This window comes from Oncorhynchus nerka, linkage group LG9a (assembly GCF_034236695.1).
Source record: "Oncorhynchus nerka isolate Pitt River linkage group LG9a, Oner_Uvic_2.0, whole genome shotgun sequence".
Classification (NCBI taxonomy): Eukaryota; Metazoa; Chordata; class Actinopteri; order Salmoniformes; family Salmonidae; genus Oncorhynchus; species Oncorhynchus nerka.
The window spans coordinates 17,089,322-17,111,429 of NC_088404.1; the positions used below are offsets into that span (position 1 = coordinate 17,089,322).

At 44.7% G+C, this 22,108-nt stretch overlaps 1 protein-coding gene across 2 annotated transcripts; it reads left to right on the forward strand.

Moving 5' to 3' along the window:
• Positions 1-311: 311 nt before the first annotated feature.
• On the forward strand, positions 312-19,374 carry tes (testis derived transcript (3 LIM domains)). 2 transcript variants are annotated; one of them, XM_029667437.2, is made up of 7 exons: positions 312-526; positions 7,813-7,898; positions 11,611-12,253; positions 12,798-13,598; positions 16,230-16,445; positions 16,707-16,865; positions 18,142-19,374. In XM_029667437.2, the coding sequence occupies exons 1-7, from the start codon at positions 500-502 to the stop codon at positions 18,331-18,333; spliced, it is 2,124 nt and encodes a 707-aa protein (XP_029523297.1). In that variant the 5' UTR covers positions 312-499; the 3' UTR covers positions 18,334-19,374. The 2 variants fall into 2 exon arrangements, with proteins under 2 accessions (XP_029523297.1, XP_029523298.1); XM_029667438.2 differs by lacking the exon at positions 312-526 and adding an exon at positions 578-2,489.
• The last annotated feature ends 2,734 nt before the right edge of the window (positions 19,375-22,108 follow it).

Sequence of the window (22,108 nt, forward strand, 5' to 3'; positions counted from 1 at the left end):
CCCCAAAACTATCAGCATATACTGTAAGAGGAAACATTTAATTGTAAATAGTATATACATTGACTGTAAACACTAACAACAATAGGCTCATGACTGCCTAATATATTTGCTCCACCAGAACCAATACAACCACACCCAACAAAACAGCATTGAAAGGATTAACCTATAGACTACAGTAGTTTACGTGTTCATTCATTTTGTTTTATAGTTGAGGAGGCCCCCCTTGCTAAACGATGATTGGCTGTCCTGTACTTTATTGGTTGCTCACTCAATTCCAATTGGTCCAGAATTAAAGAACTTGTATAGCGGAAGCCTTTCATAGTAACAAAGCAATGAACGGGACCGTTCCGGAAGAAGTGGTGGCAGCGTAAAACCGATACACTTTCGGTTGTGTTTCTAAAGATAAGTGTCAACGTAAAGTGAGTCCAAGTTTTTGTGTATTTACTTTGAAAGTTTACGGCGGGTCTAAACCAGCATAGCCTACAGCGGGGAACTGAAAATGGAGGTAGAAAAGGAAATCAAGAAGGTAAGTCCTCATGCCTGTGTATAGTTCCAGATAAGACATGGCAACGCCCTTAGAGGTGTATCCTACAAGCTAGTAAAGTCAGCAAGGAAGATGGCTCGTTCTGTCATTAAAGCCAGTAACTTTTGTACATAGACTACCTTTTCACTGTAAAATACTAGATGTGTTAGCAATATGTAGCCAATTGCTAGAACCTTCGAACTTCTTGCTTCTGTGCAAGGTCAGTTTATCAAATAAAACAAACCCGTAGTTGGTCTAATATGTTTTGACATTGTTCGCATCCTAACCATTGGTGTCTTTCTCTCAGTATCATGTTTCAATAATCTGATTCTGAAGGTGAGGACGGACGTCCAGTCTCCCACGCGCGACCACTCATCAATGATGCCGGTCTGATGCAGCAGACAGCATCGTTTAGATACAACAAAGCACCTAACTACTACATCGATTGAGTCACTCAGTTGTATTTATAGCATTATAACAAAGGACCATTCTCTGTTAATTCAACTGTCAAGAGGTTAAGAGAGATTAAGGCATGAAAGTGGAGTGGGGTCTCCATGATTCCAGCCCTTATCTGTCAGCTATCATCAAGGTCCACGCGCCTGTACAAAGGGAAAGCGTCGCAGTAATGGCCTTTAAGATTCAGTTGATTACCAGCGTGAAGCCGCGATAATTACTAGATCACTAATCATAAATGTGAGACCCCGATAATTGTCAAACTGCTAATGACCTTTGATCAAAGAAAACTACTTGTTTTGATTATGTCTGCTCGATTATCTTCAAAGAGTATCAATAATAGAACTCTGTTAATGCATTCTGAAGGCATCAAGTTCTCAAGATGTAATCGGGCCCTTGCTCATAAGATCATCTGGCATTTGAAATTCAGATTTTCTGGACTGTGGCTACTTTCCCTTGTCAACCTGAGACACCTCATGGCAATGTGTCATTGGTCATGTTCCCTTGATCAAACTTGGCATGCATCAACCAATGGCTGCATGCTACATCATCGACTGACGGATTGCTATCACATATGTGGTTAGCCTTTTTACATGTATATGGCTCTAGTCCACTCTTACTGATCTTCATTAATCAGTATCCTAAAGGCATCATTATCTCCCTAATGGGCTTCTGGGAAGAGAGGCTTCTAGGGTGTTCCTGAGAAGTTTAAGTAAACATTGACAATTTATACTGAACAAAAAATATAAACACAACATGTAAAGTGTTGGTCCCGTGTTTCATGAGCTGAAATGAAAGATCCCTGAAATGTTCTATACGCACAAACTTATTTCTCTCAAATGTTGTGAAATATTTTCCTTACATCCCTGTTAGTGAGCATTTCTCCCTTGCTGAGATAATCCATCCACCTGACAGGTGTGGCATATCAAGAAGCGGATTAAACAGCATGATCATTACATAGGTGCACTTTGTGCTGGGGACAATAAAAGGCCACTCTGAAATGTGCAACAATTCTACAGATGTCTCAAGTTTTGAGGGAGTGTACAATTGGCAAGCCTACTGCAGGGATGTCCATCAGAACTGTTGCCAGAGAATTGAATGTTAATTTATCTACCGTAATCCGCCTCCAACGTTGTTTTAGAGAATTTTGCAGTACGTCCAACCGGCCTCACAACCACAGACCACGTGTAGCCACGCCAGCCCAGGACCTCCACATCCGGCTTCTTCACCTGCGGGATCATCTGAGACCAGCCACACTGACAGCTGATGAAACTGGGTTTGCACAACCTGAAGAATTTCTGCACAAACTGTCAGAAACTGACTCCGGGAAGCTCATCTGTGTGCTTGTTGTCCTCACCAGGATCTTGACCTGACTGCAGTTTGGTGTCGTCACCGACTTCAGTGGGAAAATGTTCACCTTCGATGTCCAATGGCATGATGAAGTGTGCTCTTTACAGATGAATCCCGGTTTCAACTGTACCAGGCAGATGGCAGCGTGTATGGTGTTGTGTGGGTGAGCATTTTTCTGATGTCAACATTGTGAATAGAGTGTCCTGCGGTGGGGTTATGGTATGGGCAGGCATAAGCTATGGACAACGAACACAATTGCATTTTATCAATGGGAATTTCAATGCACAGAGATACCGTGATGAGATCGTGAGGCCCATTGTCGTGCTGTTCATCCGCCCCCATCACCTCATGTTTCAGCATAATGCACAGCCCCATGTTGCAAGGATCTGGACACAATTCCTGGAAGCTGAAAATGTCTCAGTTTTTACAAAGCCTTCATACTCACTAGACATGTCACCCATTGAGCATGTTTGAGATGCTCTGAATTAGAGGTCGACCGATTATGATGTTTCAACGCCGATACCGATTTATTGGAGGACCAAAAAAAGCAGTTTTTAAATCTGTTTTATTATTTTTTACATTTAATTTATTTGTAATAATGACAATTACTACAACTACTGAATTAACACTTATTTTAACTTAATATAATACATCAATAAAGATCCATTTAGCATCAAATAAATAATGAAACATGTTAAATTTGGTTTAAATAATGCAAAAAGAAAGTGTTGGAGAAGTAAAAGTGCAATATGTTCCATGTAAAAAAGCTAACGTTTGAGTTCCTTGCTCAGAATATGAGACCTGTTTCATATGAGTTCAATATTCCAAGGTAAGAGGTTTTAGTTAATATAGTATTTATAGGACTATTTCTCTCTCTACCATTTGTATTTCATATACCTTTGACTATTGGATGTTCTTATAGGCACTTTAGTATTGCCAGTGTAACAGTATAGCTTCCGTTCCTCTCCTCGCTCGAACCAGGAACACATCAACAACAGCCACACTCGAAGCATCATTACCCATCGCTCCACAAAAGCCGCGGCCCTTGCAGAGCAAGGGGAACAACTACTCCATGTCTCAGAGCGAGTGACGTATGAAACACTTAGCGCGCACCCCGCTAACTAGCTAGCTATTTCATATCGGTTACACCAGCCATTAGGCTGATAGGCTTGAAGTCATAAACAGAGCTGCTGGCAAAATGCACGAAAGTGCTGTTTTAATGAATGCTTAGGAGCCTGCTGCTGCCTACCATTGCTCAGTCAGACTGCTCTATCAAATCATATAATTAAGTCTTAATATAACACACAGAAATATGAGCCTTTGGTCATTAATATGGTCAAATCCGTAAACTATAATTTCAAAAACAAAATGTTTATTATATCAGTGAAATATGGAAACGTTCGGTATTTTATCTAACAGGTGGCATCCCTAAGTCTAAATATTCTTGTTACATTGTACAACCTTCAATGTTATGTCATAATTATGTAAAATTCTGGCAAATTAGTTCGCAATGAGCCAGGCGGCCCAAACTGTTGCATATACCCTTACTCTGCGCGCAATGAACCCAAGAGAAGTGACATAATTTCACCTGGTTAATATTGCCTGCTAACCTGGATTTCCTTTAGCTAAATATGCAGGTTTAAAAATATATACTTCTGTGTATTGATTTTAAGAAAGGCATTGGTGTTTATGGTTAGGTACAGTCGTGCAACTATTGTGCTTTTTTTGGCAAATATGCTTTTGTTCAATCATCCCCCAGCGTTGCATCGATTATATGCAACGCAGGACACACTAGATAAACTAGGAAATATCATCAACCATGTGTCGTTAACTAGTGATTTATGATTGATTTAGTTTTTTATAAGATAAGTTTAATGCTGGCTAGCAACTTACCTTTGTTTCTACTGCATTCGCGTAACAGGTAGGCTACTCGTGGAGTGCAATGAGGCAGGTGGTTAGAGCGTTGGACTAGTTAACTGTAAGGTTGCAAGATTGAATCCCAGAGCTGACAAGGTAAAAATCTGTCGTTCTGCCCCTGAACAAGGCAGTTAACCCACTGTTCCTAGGCCTTCATTGAAAATAGGAATTTGTTCTTAACTAACTTGCCTAGTTAAAAAAATGTTTTTTTTTTAAATGGGCAAAATCGGCGTCCAAAAATACTGATTTCCGATTGTTATGAAAACTTGAAATCGGCCCTATTAATCGGCCATTCCGATTAATCGGTTGACCTCTACTCTGAATCCAGTTCCCGTCAATATCCAGCAACTTCGCACAGCCATTGAAGAAGAGTGTGACAACAGGCCACAATCAACAGCCTGATCAACTCAATGCGAAGAAGATGTGTTGCACTGCATGAGGCACATGGTGGTAACACCAGATACTGACTGGTTTCCTGATCCACACCCCTAAAGATGCATATCTGACCAACAGATTCATATCTGTATTCCCAGTCATGTGAAATCCATAGATTAGGGCCTCATGTATTTCAGTTGACTGAGTTCCTTTATATGAACTGTAACTCAGTAAAATCTTTGAAATTGTTCCATGTTATTTTTTTAAATATTTTTGTTCACTATATATTTTCCGAAGAGAGGAAGCAAGCAAGGCTGTTTGATGGACTTCTGAATACAGAAAAGATGAGATGGACACTGCAGAGCCTTACAGTTGAAGTCGGAAGTTTACACACACACCTTAGCTAAATACATTTTAACTCAGTTTTTCACAATTCCTGACATTTAATCCAAGTAAAAATTCCCTGTCTTAGGTCAGTTAGGATCACCACTTTATTTTAAGAACGTGAAATGTCAGAATAATAGTATAGAGATTGATTTCTGCTTTTATTTCTTTTCTCACATTCCCAGTGGGTCAGAAGTTTACGAACACTCAATTAGTATTTGGTAGCATTACCTTTAAGTTGTTTAACTTAGGTAGATTTCCACAAGCTTCCCACAATAAGTAGGGTGACTTTTGGCCCATTCCCCCTGACAGAGTGGGTGTAACTGAGTCAGGTTTGTAGGCCTCCTTGCTCGCACATGCTTTTTGAGTTCTGCCCACAAATATTCTATGGGATTGAGGTCAGAACTTTGTGATGGCCACTCCAATACCTTGGCTTTGTTGTCCTTAAGCCATTTTCCACAATTTTGGAAGTATGCTTGAGGTCATTGTCCATTTGGAAGACCCATTTGCGACCAAGCTTTAACTTCCTGACTGTTGTCTTGAGATGTTGCTTCAATATATCCATGTAATTTTCCTCCCTCATGATGACATATATTTTGTGAGGTGCACCAGTCCTTCCTGCAGCAAGCACCCCCACAACATGATGCTGCCACCCCCTGTGCTTCATGGTTGGGATGGTGTTCTTCGGCTTGCAAGCCTCCCCCTTTTTCCTCTAAACATGACGATGGTCATTATGGCCAAACGGTTCTATTTTTGTTTCATCAGACCAGAGGACATTTCTCCAAAAAGTACGGTCTTTGTCCCCATGTGCAGTTGCAAACCGTAGTCTGGCTTTTTTTATGGCGGTTTTGAAGCAGTGGCTTCTTCCTTGCCGAGTGGCCTTTCAGGTTATGTCGATATAGGACTCGTTTTACTGTGGATAGAGATACTTTTGTACCGGTTTCCTCCAGCATCTTCACAAGGTCCTTTGCTGCTGTTCTGGGATTGATTTGCATTTTTCACACCAAAGTACGTTAATCTCTAGGAAACAGAACGCGTAGCCTTCCTGAGCAGTATGACGGCTGCGTGGTCCCTTGGTGTTTATACTTGCGTACTATTGTTTGAGTTCTTTTGATTTTCTCATGATGTCAAGAGGCACTGAGTTTGAAGGTAGGCCTTGAAATACATCCACAGGTACACCTCCAAATGATGTCAATTAGCTTATCAAGCTTCTAAAGCCATGACATTTTTATTTATTTTTAAAGGCACAGTCAACTTAGTGTATGTAAACTTCTGACCCACTGGAATTGTGATACAGTGAAATAATTTGTCTGTAAACAATATTTGGGGAAATTACTTGTGTCATGAACAACTTGCCAAAACTATGGTTTGTTAGCAAGAAATTTGGAGTGGTTGAAAAATAAGTTTTAATGACGCCAACCTAAGTGTATGTAAACCTCCGTCTTCAACTGTATGTCTGACTCACCAATAGCTAGGCCTCCCTTTCTTTATAATCATTTACTATGGTTAAAGATGCACTATGCAGATATATCTCTGCCATTTCCTGGTCGATAAAATTCTAATAGTTCACCTAATTTCAGTTAGTGACACAACAAGCAACTATAGTGTAGTATCATTGTACCATCTAAACCTCTGTGAAATACATTTTCCATAACCAAAAATATTGTATTTTCAGCTGTTTGAATCTTGTGCACCAAACCGAAAGTAAAAGACTCAAAAAGTAAACTTAAAAATGGGAAGTATAGCAATAGCGCGCAGAACAGATCTACCGCTTCTTAGACTTGTTTTCTATTAGAATGACAGACCTATACTATAACACACATTTATATGTGAATTTTGTCAGGTCGCCAAAAAGTGACCTATTGCAGCTTTAAGTGGAGAAAAGGGGGTGATGGTTAATGTAAATATTATCTACAGGTCACACTCTTATAAGATCTAATCTGGTCTGAGCTTGGCATTCCTCTTTAGAGGCTGGCTGCTCATTCCCAAAGGCCGAGGGGGGCTCACTGCTCCACTTTCAGGGCTCCCTGAGCCAAAAAACGGCCTTCACCCAACAGGAGAGTGTGTTTTTGTGTCCCAAATGGCACCCTAATCCCCATGTAGTGCACTTCTTTTGACCAGGGCCCATAGGGCATTGTATAGGGAAAAGGGTGCCATTTGGGATGCAACCCTGGTGAGGGGCTCAACCCTGGAGAGGGGCTCTCTTTCAGCATTGTGGATTACTTGACCGTATAAGGGCTCAGACAGCAGTAACGTGCAAGATGGACAACACTGATGTTTGAAGTAGAGAAGGTAGTCTGAGTGATACGAATGTGAAGGGGGAAGGGGATTCTACAGTATGCGCTGTGACTATAAACTCTGGAATTAGGCCTATAGCCTAGTGAGTCTTGTTTAGTTGGCAAGTAGCCTAACATCCAAAATAGGCACTGGAGGTAAACTAATCAGAACAGAAGAGAATGAATGCCAAATGGTTGAGAAAAGTGGGCTGTTGCTTGACGCATCAAATCTGGAATATAGGGATTAAGGGGGGATTGGGGATTAACGGGACATCAGTTTCTGTTTTTATTTTATTTGTTGTTTTATACGCAAATGTCAAGGTGACGCTGTACATCAACAGAACGCTGCAGATTCTGCTAACGAGGGTATTTGAAAATGCCATTCCAAAAACAATTAAGCCTAAATAGTGACTGCACCATATGAACTTCAGTAAATATCAAGCCCTGGCTGCTATGAAGTAATTTCTAAAGAATTTCTAAAGACCACGTACGTCTGTTAATCTAATTAATGTGCTGTGTTCTGTCTGTTGGCAGATGACCCTGGGCCATGAAATTGGCGCCGGGGCGGCGTGTCTGAAATGCAAGGACAAGTGTGAGGGGTTTGAGCTACACTTCTGGAGGTTTGTACTGTATTGTTGTCTCTGTGCTGTATACTTATTATCATTTTTCATATATTGAATTCAAGATAATCCAGACCCGATGGGGACAACAACAATGCTTATTTTCTCTTAGCTTCACAACAACAGGGAAAGCCACAGGCCCTGAAAGCATGTTGCAACCGATCATTGTTGTCTACTATTTTTTTGTGCTCTTAAATTTGAAATAACCTTAATAATGTCCTACATTACTTTGACTTCCTGTCTGATTTCTTGATTTACAATGCAGTCTTTATCTGGACCAATGCCTCATGAAAATAAGTCTCCCCCAATGTCCTCAAGTCAAGCCAGCATTCCTGCTTCCCTCGACAATTATCCACACTCAGCTAGCTTTCCTGAAGACGTCACAACAGGTGCCCCGGTGCCTACTGCAGTGGCCAGTTGCTATGGCAACACCTAACTACCACAATTCCTTCCATCTTGATCATGGTCAGGTGTGCAGGGCAAGCCCAGTCTGTGGAAATAAGAACGGAACAGGAAAGACATTCTGTGTTATTTGATGTAATTTGATCCTAAGGTGACGACATCACTCATCCCATCTTAGCAGAAGTGTGGTGATCTCACTTGTCCAGTATCCTGCCTCCCACAACTCCACCTACTCACAAGCTTGTGACTGTTTCCCCAAAGTCATGAATATTTCCTCTTCCATGACCACTGATCTGAAAAGATGTGAAAGCAATAGGGTATCTATCTAAACGCCTGGGCCTTTGACCTGCTTTACGCTATAGGGCAGGTGTATTCAAATCAAATCAAATCAAATTTATTTATATAGCCCTTCGTACATCAGCTGATATCTCAAAGTGCTGTACAGAAACCCAGCCTAAAACCCCAAACAGCAAACAATGCAGGTGTAAAAGCACGGTGGCTAGGAAAAACTCCCTAGAAAGGCCAAAACCTAGGAAGAAACCTAGAGAGGAACCAGGCTATGTGGGGTGGCCAGTCCTCTTCTGGCTGTGCCGGGTAGAGATTATAACAGAACATGACCAAGATGTTCAAATGTTCATAAATGACCAGCATGGTCGAATAATAATAAGGCAGAACAGTTGAAACTGGAGCAGCAGCACAGTCAGGTGGACTGGGGACAGCAAGGAGTCATCATGTCAGGTAGTCCTGGGGCACGGTCCTAGGGCTCAGGTCCTCCGAGAGAAAGAAAGAGAGAATTAGAGAGAGCATATGTGGGGTGGCCAGTCCTCTTCTGGCTGTGCCGGGTGGAGATTATAACAGAACGTGGCCAAGATGTTCAAATGTTCATAAATGACCAGCATGGTTGAATAATAGTAAGGCAGAACAGTTGAAACTGGAGCAGCAGCATGGCCAGGTGGACTGGGGACAGCAAGGAGTCATCATGTCAGGTAGTCCTGGGACATGGTCCTAGGGCCCAGGCCAGTTGAAACTGGAGCAGCAGCATGGCCAGGTGGACTGGGGACAGCAAGGAGTCATCATGTCAGGTAGTCCTGGGGCATGGTCCTAGGGCTCAGGTCCTCAGAGAGAGAGAAAGAAAGAGAGAAGGAGAGAATTAGAGAACGCACACTTAGATTCACACAGGACACCGAATAGGACAGTAGAAGTACTCCAGATATAACAAACTGACCCTAGCCCCCCGACACATAAACTAATGCAGCATAAATACTGGAGGCTGAGACAGGAGGGGTCAGGAGACACTGTGGCCCCATCCGAGGACACCCCGGACAGGGCCAAACAGGAAGGATATAACCCCACCCACTTTGCCAAAGCACAGCCCCCACACCACTAGAGGGATATCTTCAACCACCAACTTACCATCCTGAGACAAGGCCGAGTATAGCCCACAAAGATCTCCGCCACAGCTCAACCCAAGGGGGGGGGGCGCCAACCCAGACAGGCCGACCACAACAGTGAATCAACCCACCCAGGTGACGCACCCCCCCCCCAGGGACGGCATGAGAGAGCCCCAGTAAGCCAGTGACTCAGCCCCCGTAACAGGGTAGAGGCAGAGAATCCCAGTGGAAAGAGGGGAATCGGCCAGGCAGAGACAGCAAGGGCGGTTCGTTGCTCCAGAGCCTTTCCGTTCACCTTCCCACTCCTGGGCCAGACTACACTCAATCATATGACCCACTGAAGAGATGAGTCTTCAGTAAAGACTTAAAGGTTGAGACCGAGTTTGCGTCTCTGACATGGGTAGGCAGACCGTTCCATAAAAATGGAGCTCTATAGGAGAAAGCCCTGCCTCCAGCTGTTTGCTTAGAAATTCTAGGGACAATTAGGAGGCCTGCGTCTTGTGACCGTAGCGTACGTGTAGGTATGTACGGCAGGACCAAATCAGAGAGATAGGTAGGAGCAAGCCCATGTAATGCTTTGTAGGTTAGCAGGAAAACCTTGAAATCAGCCCTTGCTTTGACAGGAAGCCAGTGTAGAGAGGCTAGCACTGGAGTAATATGATCAAATTTTTTGGTTCTAGTCAGGATTCTAGCAGCCGTATTCAGCACTAACTGAAGTTTATTTAGTGCTTTATCCGGGTAGCCGGAAAATAGAGCATTGCAGTAGTCTAACCTAGAAGTGACAAAAGCATGGATTAATTTTTCTGCATCATTTTTGGACAGAAAGTTTCTGATTTTTGCAATGTTACGTAGATGGAAAAAAGCTGTCCTCGAAATGGTCTTGATATGTTCTTCAAAAGAGAGATCAGGGTCCAGAGTAACGCCGAGGTCCTTCACAGTTTTATTTGAGACGACTGTACAACCATTAAGATTAATTGTCAGATTCAACAGAAGATCTCTTTGTTTCTTGGGACCTAGAACAAGCATCTCTGTTTTGTCCGAGTTTAATAGTAGAAAGTTTGCAGCCATCCACTTCCTTATGTCTGAAACACATGCTTCTAGCGAGGGCAATTTTGGGGCTTCACCATGTTTCATTGAAATGTACAGCTGTGTGTCATCCGCATACCAGTGAAAGTTTACATTATGTTTTCGAATAACATCCCCAAGAGGTAAAATATATAGTGAAAACAATAGTGGTCCTAAAACAGAACCTTGAGGAACACCGAAATTTACAGTTGATTTGTCAGAGGACAAACCATTCACAGAGACAAACTGATATCTTTCCGACAGATAAGATCTAAACCAGGCCAGAACATGTCCGTGTAGACCAATTTGGGTTTCCAATCTCTCCAAAAGAATGTGGTGATCGATGGTATCAAAAGCAGCACTAAGGTCTAGGAGCACGAGGACAGATGCAGAGCCTCGGTCCGTTGCCATTAAAATGTCATTTACCACCTTCACAAGTGCCGTCTCAGTGCTATGATGGGGTCTAAAACCAGACTGTGACCCCATGAGGTCCGACGTCTGCTGGTTTTCTGTTCTACCTGATAATTCATTGCACCTGGTGTCCCTGGTCTAAATCAGTCCCTGCTTAGAAGGAAACAATATATATTTTTAAAAGCAGTTGAGGTTCAGTGATGAGTTTCAGGGCTGTATGGCCTACCTACTGGCCACACGCTGGTTGAACATTGTTTCCACGTCATATCAATATAATGTTATTGAACCAACGTGGAATAGATATTAAATTCAAGTCTGTGCCCAGTTGGTAGAGGTTTTCCTAGTTAGGTGATCATAAAGGAAACCTAGACATTGTTGGTGAGTACTTAGACCCAACCATACGTCTAGTCTAACATATTCCCCATTGACTTTCCCAATCACAGAAAGATCTGCCGGAACTGTAAGTGTGGGCTTACGGACCACGATGTGCAGATGAACTCTGATGAAAACAGGAAGGTGGGCAAGCTGTTCGAGGATACCAAGTACACTGGCCTCATTGCCAAGCTCAAAACTGACGGTGTACCCACGTACAAGGGCAACCAGGTCACCTTCTCCATCTCTGCCAGCCCCATATCAGGAACCGCTGTTCCATACAGTCCCCAGTCTGCCCACAATGTGCCAGCCAATGCTGGCTATGGTGATGGAGCTGGGCCCGGAGCTGGCTATGGGTCCGGGGCTGGAGCTGGGCCCGGAGCTGGCTATGGGTCCGGGGCTGGAGCTGGGCCCGGCGCTGGCTATGGGTCCGGGGCTGGAGCTGGGCCCGGCGCTGGCTATGGGTCCGGAGCTGGAGCTGGCTATGGTGCTGGGGCTGGACCCGGAGCTGGTTATGGGTCCGTGGCTGGAGCTGGGCCCGGCGCTGGCTATGGGGCTGGGTCCGGAGCTGGGGCTGGACCCGCTACCATGCCCAAACCTGGGGCAATCAGAGCCACTGCTGTGTCAGCCAATGTCGTACCTGTCAGGAAGGATGCCGTTCCCCTGAAGTCTGTTACCTACGAGTGGGCTCCTCCAGGGGTGAAACAGCACATGGTAAGGGTATAACAACAGTTTATCTTCAGTAACATAACAGTATAACTACTGTTTCATAGAATTAGAATACCTATGATAATCCCAGGGTTGAGAACACCGGTCTAGAAGAGCCTTGCCAGTATTGTTTTAGGTTGTCTGATTTAACCAGGCTAATCACTAGAAACAGACTGTCCACTAGAGGTCACACTTTGTATCTCTTCATATCCCTCAACAAGTATGTGTTAAGTAGTGGTAGTTGGGAGAGGTTGTAAGATGTCCTATAACAACTGGTTGCCTCTCCCAATCTCCCTTAACAAGATCAGCACAGCAACACGGCTTAATTTTAGTCACGAGCCCAGGGAAGACTGAGTTAGATCTTCACTGCCTCTCTCTGTGGCTCTTTTTGTTTTCACTTTCTCTGTTTGTTCCTCTGACTCTTCCTCCCTCTTTCCTTTTCCTAATTTTTGTCCGTTTTCTCTCCATGTCTTTCCTTCCCTCTCTCTCTTCTCCTCCCTTCTTAACAAAGTCCTAATTCTCTCTCCTTTGCTCTCCAATTGACCGTCAGGCGGTACGCTACATCGAGCTCCTGCCCCCAGAGAGGCGTCCCATAGCGGGCACGGAGGGTGCAGCCTACCGCCGGCAACAGATGGCAGTGCAGCTACCGGAGCACGACCAGGATCCGTCCAAGTGCCATGAGCTGACCCCTGCAGAGGTCAAACAGATGCAGCAGTACGTCCGCAAGTATAAAGACGAGGCCCTGGGAGTGGGAGACATCAAACTGCCTGAGGAGATGATGGGTCAGGAGGGAGGACCAGGACAGGGAGCGCCAGGCATGGGAAGACATGGAATGGGAGCCCCTGGGCTTCCAGTTGGGGCTGGGGGATCATTTGGTCCTGGAGTTGGGGCTGGGGGATCCTTTGGTCCTGGAGTTGGGGCTGGGGGATCCTTTGGTCCTGGAGTTGGGGCTGGGGGATCCTTTGGTCCTGGAGTTGGGGCTGGGGGATCCTTTGGTCCTGGAGTTGGGGCTGGGGGATCCTTTGGGCCTGGAGTTGGGGCTGGGGGATCCTTTGGGCCTGGAGTTGGGCCTGGGGCATCCTTTGGGCCTGGAGTTGGGCCTGGGGGAGCCTTTGGGCCTAGAATTGTGTCTGGGGTAGCCTTTGGGCCTAGAGGTTCTGGTCATCGAACAAGGCTTGGGTCTGGGAGTATACTCGGGCTAGTGGTACAGGCTCAACCTGGGATGGGGGCTGGAGGTTACCCTGGGGCAGGAGAAGGTGGACCAGGAGACATGGGTACTGCTGCCACTGCTGGGGCCATGGGTACTCCGGGAGCCCCTGGAGATCACCTGGCTGGACCCTGTGGACACTATGTAAGTATACTCTCCAATCGAAGTGTGAGATATTGTGACTGACTGACAGTGGGTTGTTATCCTCAGATTTGGTCCCCTTCCTTCCTACTGTATGTCTTTTCTCTCTTCCTTCATCATGTATATTGAAGAGAGCCTTTTGATTAGTCACTGTTGGTGCATTCTGGTTCCCTGATTTTGATCTCTTTCCAATGCCATCTCTCCTCATCGTGGATTTAAAAGCCCTGGAAGCATATGACCCCCCCCTCACTGTCAGACTCACTTCAGACACGTGGCTTTGTGAAGCTACGATTAGATTAGAGAGACTAGAGAATGACTGAACAAGGGAGTGATTTTCTCAGAGAAGTCGTAGATTAACTCTGATGAATAAGTGAAGTGTGTGTTGTCAAACTATACTTCAACTATACTTCAACTAACTTTCATATGAAGTACAGTGGGGCAAAAAAGTATTTAGTCAGCCACCAATTGTGCAAGTTCTCCCACTTAAAAATATGAGAGAGGCCTGTAATTTTCATCATAGGTACACTTCAACTATGACAGACAAAATTAGAGAAAAAAATCCAGAAAATCACATTGTAGGATTTTAATGAATTTATTTGCAAATGATGGTGGAAAATAAGTATTTGGTCACCTACAAACAAGCAAGATTTCTGGCTCTCACAGACCTGTAACTTCTTATTTAAGAGGCTCCTCTGTCCTCCACTCGTTACCTGTATTAATGGCACCTGTTTGAACTTGTTATCAGTATAAAAGACGCCTGTCCACAACCTCAAACAGTCACATTCCAAACTCCACTATGGCCAAGACCAAAGAGCTGTCAAAGGACACCAGAAACAAAATTGTAGACCTACGCCAGGCTGGGAAGACTGAATCTGCAATAGGTAAGCAGCTTAGTTTGAAGAAATCAACTGTGGGAGCAATTATTAGGAAATGGAAGACATACAAGACCACTGATAATCTCCCTCGATCTGGGGCTCCACGCAAGATCTCACCCCGTGGGGTCAAAATGATCACAAGAACGGTGAGCAAAAATCCCTGAACCACACGGGGGGACCTAGTTAGTGAATGACTTGCAGAGAGCTGGGACCAAAGCCTACCATCAGTAACACACTACGCCGCCAGGGACTCAAATCCTGCAGTGCCAGACGTGTCCCCCTGCTTAAGCCAGTACATGTCCAGGCCCGTCTGAAGTTTGCTAGAGAGCATTTGGATGATCCAGAAGAAGATTGGGAGAATGTCATATGGTCAGATGAAACTAAAATATAACTTTTTGGTAAAAACTCAACTTGTCGTGTTTGGAGGACAAAGAATGCTGAGTTGCATCCAAAGAACACCATGCCTACTGTGAAGCATGGGGGTGGAAACATAATGCTTTGGGACTGTTTTTCTGCAAAGGGACCAGGATGACTGATCCGTGTAAAGGAAGGAATGAATGGGGCCATGTATCGTGAGATTTTGAGTGAAAACCTCCTTCCATCAGCAAGGGCATTGAAGATGAAACGTGGCTGGGTCTTTCAGCATGACAATGATCTCAAACACACCGCCCGGGCAACGAAGGAGTGGCTTCGTAAGAAGCATTTCAAGGTCCTGGAGTGGCCTAGCCAGTCTCCAGATCTCAACCCCATAGAAAATCTTTGGAGGGAGTTGAAAGTCTGTGTTGCCCAGCAACAGCCACAAAACATCACTGCTCTAGAGGAGATCTGCATGGAGGAATGGGCCAAAATACCAGCAACAGTGTGTGAAAACCTTGTGAAGACTTGCAGAAAATGTTTGACCTCTGTCATTGCCAACAAAGTGTATATAACAAAGTATTGAGATTGACCAAATACCTATTTTCCACCCGAATTTGCAAATAAATTCATTAAAAATCCTACAATGTGATTTTCTCATTTTGTCTGTCATAGTTGAAGTGTATGAAAATTACAGGCCTCATATTTTTAAGTGGGAGAACTTGCACAATTGGTGGCTGACTAAATACTTTTTTGCCCCACTGTATATGTCTGTCACTGATGCTAGAACCAAGCTAGCTTTTCATATTGTGTATATTTATTGTCATGGATACGGTCTCTACCTTTTCTCTCTGTCACTCTCTCTCGTTCAATGTCCATATGTTCAAGGAAAATATGCTGGAGTTGAAATGTAGAACAGTCTCACATTTGAGTTGAAATGTATATTCTCAGCAGAGAATACTGAATACTAGTGTAGAATGAGGACAGACATTCAACTGGCCACAAGATGGAGCCAGAAGTGAAAATATGAGTGACTCATTTTGAATAGTTTTGCATATTGATTTGTTTAGTATGGTTTTGAAGCGTGATGAATTTTTTTTCCATCTAAACAGGGTTTTGGTTCATGCAAACCCCTACAGACTGCCTGTCTGTCTTTCTACCCGTCTCTCCCCATATGCAGTTAGTTATTCGAACTGAATTAATATTTGGATTTATGGGAGCTGTCAGGTAGTGTCTTAAATCATAATCATCATTATGCAGTTTAAGTTTATAATGGCATAAAATACCAGGATGAGACTGTGCTACAGGGCCAATGTTTTAGTGAGGGCATTGCTAACGAAGGTCTTTTCTCTTGTATTCCTCCTTCCTCTCACCTTCTCCTTCTATCCCCATTCCCCTTTCTCAGTCGTGCCACCAGTGCCAGCTGACCATGCGTCAGGGTGAGCCTGCAGTGTACGCAGAGCGTGCTGGCTATGACAATCTGTGGCACCCAGCCTGCTTCGTGTGCTGCACCTGCTCAGAGCTCCTGGTGGACATGATCTACTTCTGGAAGAAGGGACAGTTGTACTGCGGACGCCACTACGGAGACAGTGAGAAGCCACGCTGCGGGGGCTGTGACGAGGTGAGGGGTTGGGGAGGCAGGTGTGAGAGGGGTCAGAGGTGAGCAAAGAAGGGACAGCTGTACCACGGACGCCACTGAGGAGACAGCGAGAAGCCCAGCGGTGGAGGCTGTGATGAGTATATGTTTGAGATCCATTAAACACATTGTGGAGCAAGAATGTTGGAGCTGGAGTATATTTTTAAATATGAGAGGAAAATTAAAATAATCCTTTCCCAATTCTACCTCCCCATGTTAACCTGGTCTGTCTGTGTGTGTCTGCAGCTGATCTTCAGTAATGAGTACACGCAGGCTGAGGACCAGAACTGGCATCTGAAGCACTTCTGCTGCTTTGACTGTGACTGTGTGCTGGCTGGAGAGACGTATGTTATGGAGAACAACAAGCCTGTCTGCAAGCCCTGCTACATGAAGAGCCACGCCGCGGTAAGGAACGAGAGGGAGAGAGTGTGTGTGTGCGTGCAGTACGTGGGTGGATACCCTGTACAATGTGTATTGTATACATGAGATATAGTTTAAGTCTGAATTTTACACACACCATAACCAAATACATTTAAATTGTTTTTCACAATTTCTGACATTTAATCAGGTCAGTTAGGCTCACCACTTTATTTTAAGAATATGATCTGTCAGAATAAAAGCAGTCATTTATTTATTTCATCACATTCCCAGTGGGTCAGAAGTTTACATACACTAAATTAGTATTTGGTAGCATTGCCTTTAAATTGTTTAGCTTGGGTCAAACGTTTCAGGTAGCCTTCCACAAGCTTCCCGTAATAAGTTGGGTGAATTTTGGCCCATTCCTCCTGACAGAGCTGGTGTAACTGAGGCAGGTTTATAGGCCTCCTTGCTTGCACACACTTTTTCAGTTCTGCCCACAATTTGAGGTCAGGACTTTGTGATGGCCACTCTAATACTTTGACTTTGTTGTCCTTAAGCCATTTTCTCACAACTTTGGGAGTATGCTTGTGGTCATTGTCCATTTGGAATACTCATTTGCGATGAAGCTTTAACTTCCTGACTGATGTCTTGAGATGTTGCTTCAATATATCCATATAACTTTCCTCCCTCATGATGACATCTATTTTGTGAAGTGCACCAGTCCCTGCTGCAGCAAAGCACCCCCACAACATGATGCTGCCACCCCCGTGCTTCACGTTTGGGATGGTTTTCTTTCGGCTTGCAAGCCTCCCCCTTTTTCCTCCAAACATAATGATGGTCATTATGGCCAAACAGTTCTATTTTTGATTCATCAGTCCAGAGGACTTTTCTTCAAAAAGTACGATCTATGTCCCCATGTGCAGTTGCAAACCTTAGTCTGGCTTTTTTATGGTGGTTTTGGAGCAGTGGCTTCTTCTTTTGCGGAGCGGCCTTTCAAGTTATGTCGATATAGGATTTGTTTTACCGTGGATATAGATACTTTTGTACCTGTATCCTCCAGCATCTTCACAAGGTCCTTTGCTGCTGTTCTGGGATTGATTTGCACTTTTCGTACCAAAGTACATTCATCTCTAAGAGACGGAATGCGTCTCCTTCCTGAGGAGGAAACTATAGTTTGTATGACAAGAAATTTGTGGAGTGGTTGAAACACTTAGGTTGGCGTCATTAAAACTAGTTTACAAAAACTTCTGACTTCACCTGTAACTGTGCTAGATATATGTGTGTGTGTGTGTGTTTAAACAAACATCCCCTCTCTCTCCAGGTGTGTACAGCCTGTCAGAACCCAGTGGAGCCCGAGGCCCAGCGCGTGTCCTACGGGGAGTTCCACTGGCACGCTGAGCCTCAGTGCTTCCAGTGCTCCTGCTGTGCTAAGTGTCTAATTGGAGAGCGCTTCATGGCCATACAGGGAATGCTCTTCTGCTCTGTCGAGTGCAAGAAGAAGACCATGACCTAGAGAAGACCGTGACCGCAGTGTACCATACAGCAGCTCAACCTTCTCCGGCATCCCGACCACAATCGTAATTTGAACTAAGCCTGGTCTAGAATACAAACAATAGTCTAACAATGAAATTATTAATTAGACTTGACCACAAGAGCTTAGCTAATTATTTTCAGTTTCCAAGTTCCTGATGGGATGGGGAAAGTAATGCCTTAAATCTATTGATTTGTCTTCTCTTAACAAGATTCCCCTCTACATCTTCTCTCTACATGCACTGTTTTGTTCCACCTCTTTGTTTACTGAGATTCCTTTGGTTGGATTTTTTTTTTCCAGAACACTTTCCTCCTTCTGAGTTTAAAGCAGCTATGGATGATTCTCAACTCTGTCTACTCAAGTTTTTTTTTGGTATTGTATCAGGATCCCCATTAGCTGTTGCGAAAGCAGCAGCAGCTACTCTTCCTAGGGTCCACAGAAAACATAACTTGACATGGTACAGAACATTAGTAGACAAGAACAGTGTCCTTCCTCAAATCCGGCTGCTTTCTCTCTAGAATGTACTACTGAACTCTAAGCAGTATTATGATTAACAATTGCAGTGTAATAGTATTACAATACGTGATACTTTATGTGCAGTATTTCTGTTCTGCAGGAAGCAGCCTTTCAGTGTTGTAACAGGCTATGCAGACTATGCAATGTGACCAACTGATTCTCTCCAACCCAGTCCTGGAGAACCCCTGATAACGCAGGCTTTCACAAGTGACATTATTATGGACAACATCACTGAAATGTGAAGGCAGGTGATGTCATATCTTCAGAACATCTTAAAATGATGATGTACTTTGGAGGACCAATGAAATGATCAGGAATCGTCGAGTAGTTATCTGTACTGTGGCGTCAACTTATCTACTGCCTTCTCTCCTTCCTGCAGTCTTTTTATATTATAATCGGTTTCCCTCGCAGTCTTCACAATAAGTGCCATTGGCTTTCCTTTATTTCTCTTGCACTTTATATTTTATCCTCACACTGTAACAACCTAATAAAGTTTTTTTGCAATGATTAGTCTCCCGCTTGGTTCATACTGGCAGACGGGACCTGTAACAGTCAATACTACTAGGGGTGTTAACGACACAACGCGTTCTTGCATGTGTGTTTCCCTTTACAACATACCTACCTAGCATACTCAATCCCCCTCAGGGACCAGTGTCGCTAGCAGGCTAATGTGGCAGCTACAATACTTCACACGGGTGGAACAGTGAACTCTGACATGGAAAAAAGGCTGTGTGACTTCGTTCCACTCACTCTTGTGGAAGTGGTGCACAATTCAAGGACGCCCCATTTTTCTCAGGGTCCATTGTCTTTTGTGGCAGCCGGCACCAAAACAATGGCTTTCTTCCCCACGCCGTAGTTTCACCTCCACTAGGCTTACAGTCAGTAGTAGGGTGTATCCCTCTCCTGACCTCTACACATACACAGCAACCCCTTGCTATACGCTTCCAATAGCAGGGGAACACCATCTAATGAAGTAGTCTGTGCATAGTTAGGGAGGGGTTTCAATCATTCCCTTATCTCATATTCCTATTGGAATGTGCTTTCAATGTAAATGTACTTTTAATCCATCTCAAATCAAAGTTTATTTGTCACGTGCGCCGAATACAACAGTGAAATGCTTACTTACAGGCTCTAACCAATGGTACGAATAAAAAAGGTGTGTGTACATAAGTAAAGAAATAAAACAGTAAAGACATTTAAAAAGAGTGGTGGGACACAATGCCGATAGTCCAGGTAACCATTTGTCATAGACTTGGCACTCCGGTACCGCTTGCCATGCGGAAGTAGAGCAAACAGTCTGTGGCTGGGGTCTTTGACCATTTTTAGGGCCTTCCTCTGACACCGCCTGGTGTAGAGGTCCTGGATGGCAGGCAGCTTAGCCCCAGTGAGGTACTGGGCCATACGCACTACCCTCTGTAGTGCCTTGCGGTCGGAGGCCGAGCAACTGCTGTACCAGGCAGTGATGCTCTCGATGTTGCAGCTGTAGAACCTTTTGAGGATCTCAGGACCCATGCCAAATCTTTTTAGTTTCCTGAGGGGGGAGTAGGCTTTGTCGTGCCCTCTTCACGACTGTCTTGGTGTGTTTGGACCAATCTAGTTTGTTGATGTGGACGCCAAGGAATTTGAAGCTCTCAACCTGCTCCACTACAGCCCCATCGATGAGAATGGGGACATGCTCAGTGCTCCTTTTCCAGTAGTCCACAATCCTCTCCTTAGTCTTGGTTACGTTGAGGGATAGGTTGTATTCTGGCACCACCCGGCCAGGTCTCTGACCTCCCTATAGGCTGTCTCGTCGTTGCCGGTGATCAGGCCTACTACCACTGTTGTGTCGTCAGCAAACTTAATGGTGTTGGAGTCGTGCCTGGCCATGCAGTCGTGGGTGAACAGGGAGTACAGGAGGTGACTGAGCACGTACCCCTGGGGAGCTCCAGTGTTGAGGATCAGCGTGGCAGATGTGTTGCTACCTACCCTCACCACCTGGGGGCGGCCTGTCAGGAAGTCCAGGATCCAGTTGCAGAGGGAGGTGTTTAGTCACAGGATCCGTAGCTTGGTGATGAGCTTTGAGGGTACTATGGTGTTGAAAGCTGAGCTGTCGTCAATGAACAGCATTCTCACATAGGTATTCCTTTTGTCCAGGTGGGAAAGGGCATTGTGGAGTGCAGTAGAGATTGCATCATCTGTGGATCTGTTTGGGTGGTATGCAAATTGGAGTGGGTCTAGGGTTTCTGGGAATAATGGTGTTGTGAGCCATTACCAGCCTTTCAAAGCACTTCATGGCTACGGGCGTGAGTGCTACGGGTCTGTAGTTATTTAGGCAGGTTGCCTTTGTGTTCTTGGGCACAGGGACTATGGTGGTCTGCTTGAAGCATATTGGTATTACAGACTCAATCAGGGACATGTTGAAAATGTCAGTGAAGACACCTGCTAGTTGGTCAGCACATGCCCGGAGCACACGTCCTGGTAATCCGTCTGGCCCCGCAGCCTTGTGTAGGTTGACCGGTTAAAAGATCTTACGTCGGCTACAGAGAGCGTGATCACACAGTCGTCCGGAACAGCAGATGCTCTCATGCATGCCTCAATGTTGCTTGCCTCGAAGCGAGCATAGAAGTGATTTAGCTCGTCACTGGGCAGCTCGCGGCTGTGCTTCCCTTTAGTGTGTAATAATTTGCAAGCCCTGCCACATCCGACGAGCGTCGGAGCCAGTGTAGTATGATTCCATCTTAGTCCTGTATTGGCGCTTTGCCTGTTTGATGGTTCGTCGCAGGGCATAGCAGGATTTCTTGTAAGCTTCTGGGTTAGAGTCCCGCACCTTGAAAGCGGCAGCTCTACCCTTTAGCTGAGTGCGAATGTTGCCTGTAATCCATGGCTTCTGGTTGGGGTATGTACGTACAGTCACTGTGGGGACGACGTCCTCAATGCACTTATTGATAAAGCCAGTGACTGATGTGGTGTATTCCTCAATGTCATCGGAAGAATCCCGGAACATGTTCCAGTCTGTGATAGCAAAGCAGTCCTGTAGTTTAACATCTGCTTCATCTGACCATTTTTTTTACAGACAGCGTCACTGGTGCTTCCTGCTTTAATTTTAGCTTGTAAGCAGGAATCAGGAGGATAGAGTTGTCGGATTTACCAAATGGAGGGTGAGGGAGAGCTTTGTACGCGTTTCTGTGTGTGGAGTACAGGTGATCTAGAATATTTTCCCTCTGGTTGCATATTTAACATGTTGATAGAGATTTGGTAA

Excerpts from the sequence above, each read along its gene's own strand:
- tes (XM_029667437.2), top strand. The coding sequence starts at position 500 with ATGGAGGTAGAAAAGGAAATCAAGAAG. Across the intron at positions 13,599-16,229 it reads CTGGACCCTGTGGACACTAT|TCGTGCCACCAGTGCCAGCT; the intron begins GTAAGTATACTC and ends CCCCTTTCTCAG. Across the intron at positions 16,866-18,141 it reads ACATGAAGAGCCACGCCGCG|GTGTGTACAGCCTGTCAGAA; the intron begins GTAAGGAACGAG and ends CTCTCTCTCCAG.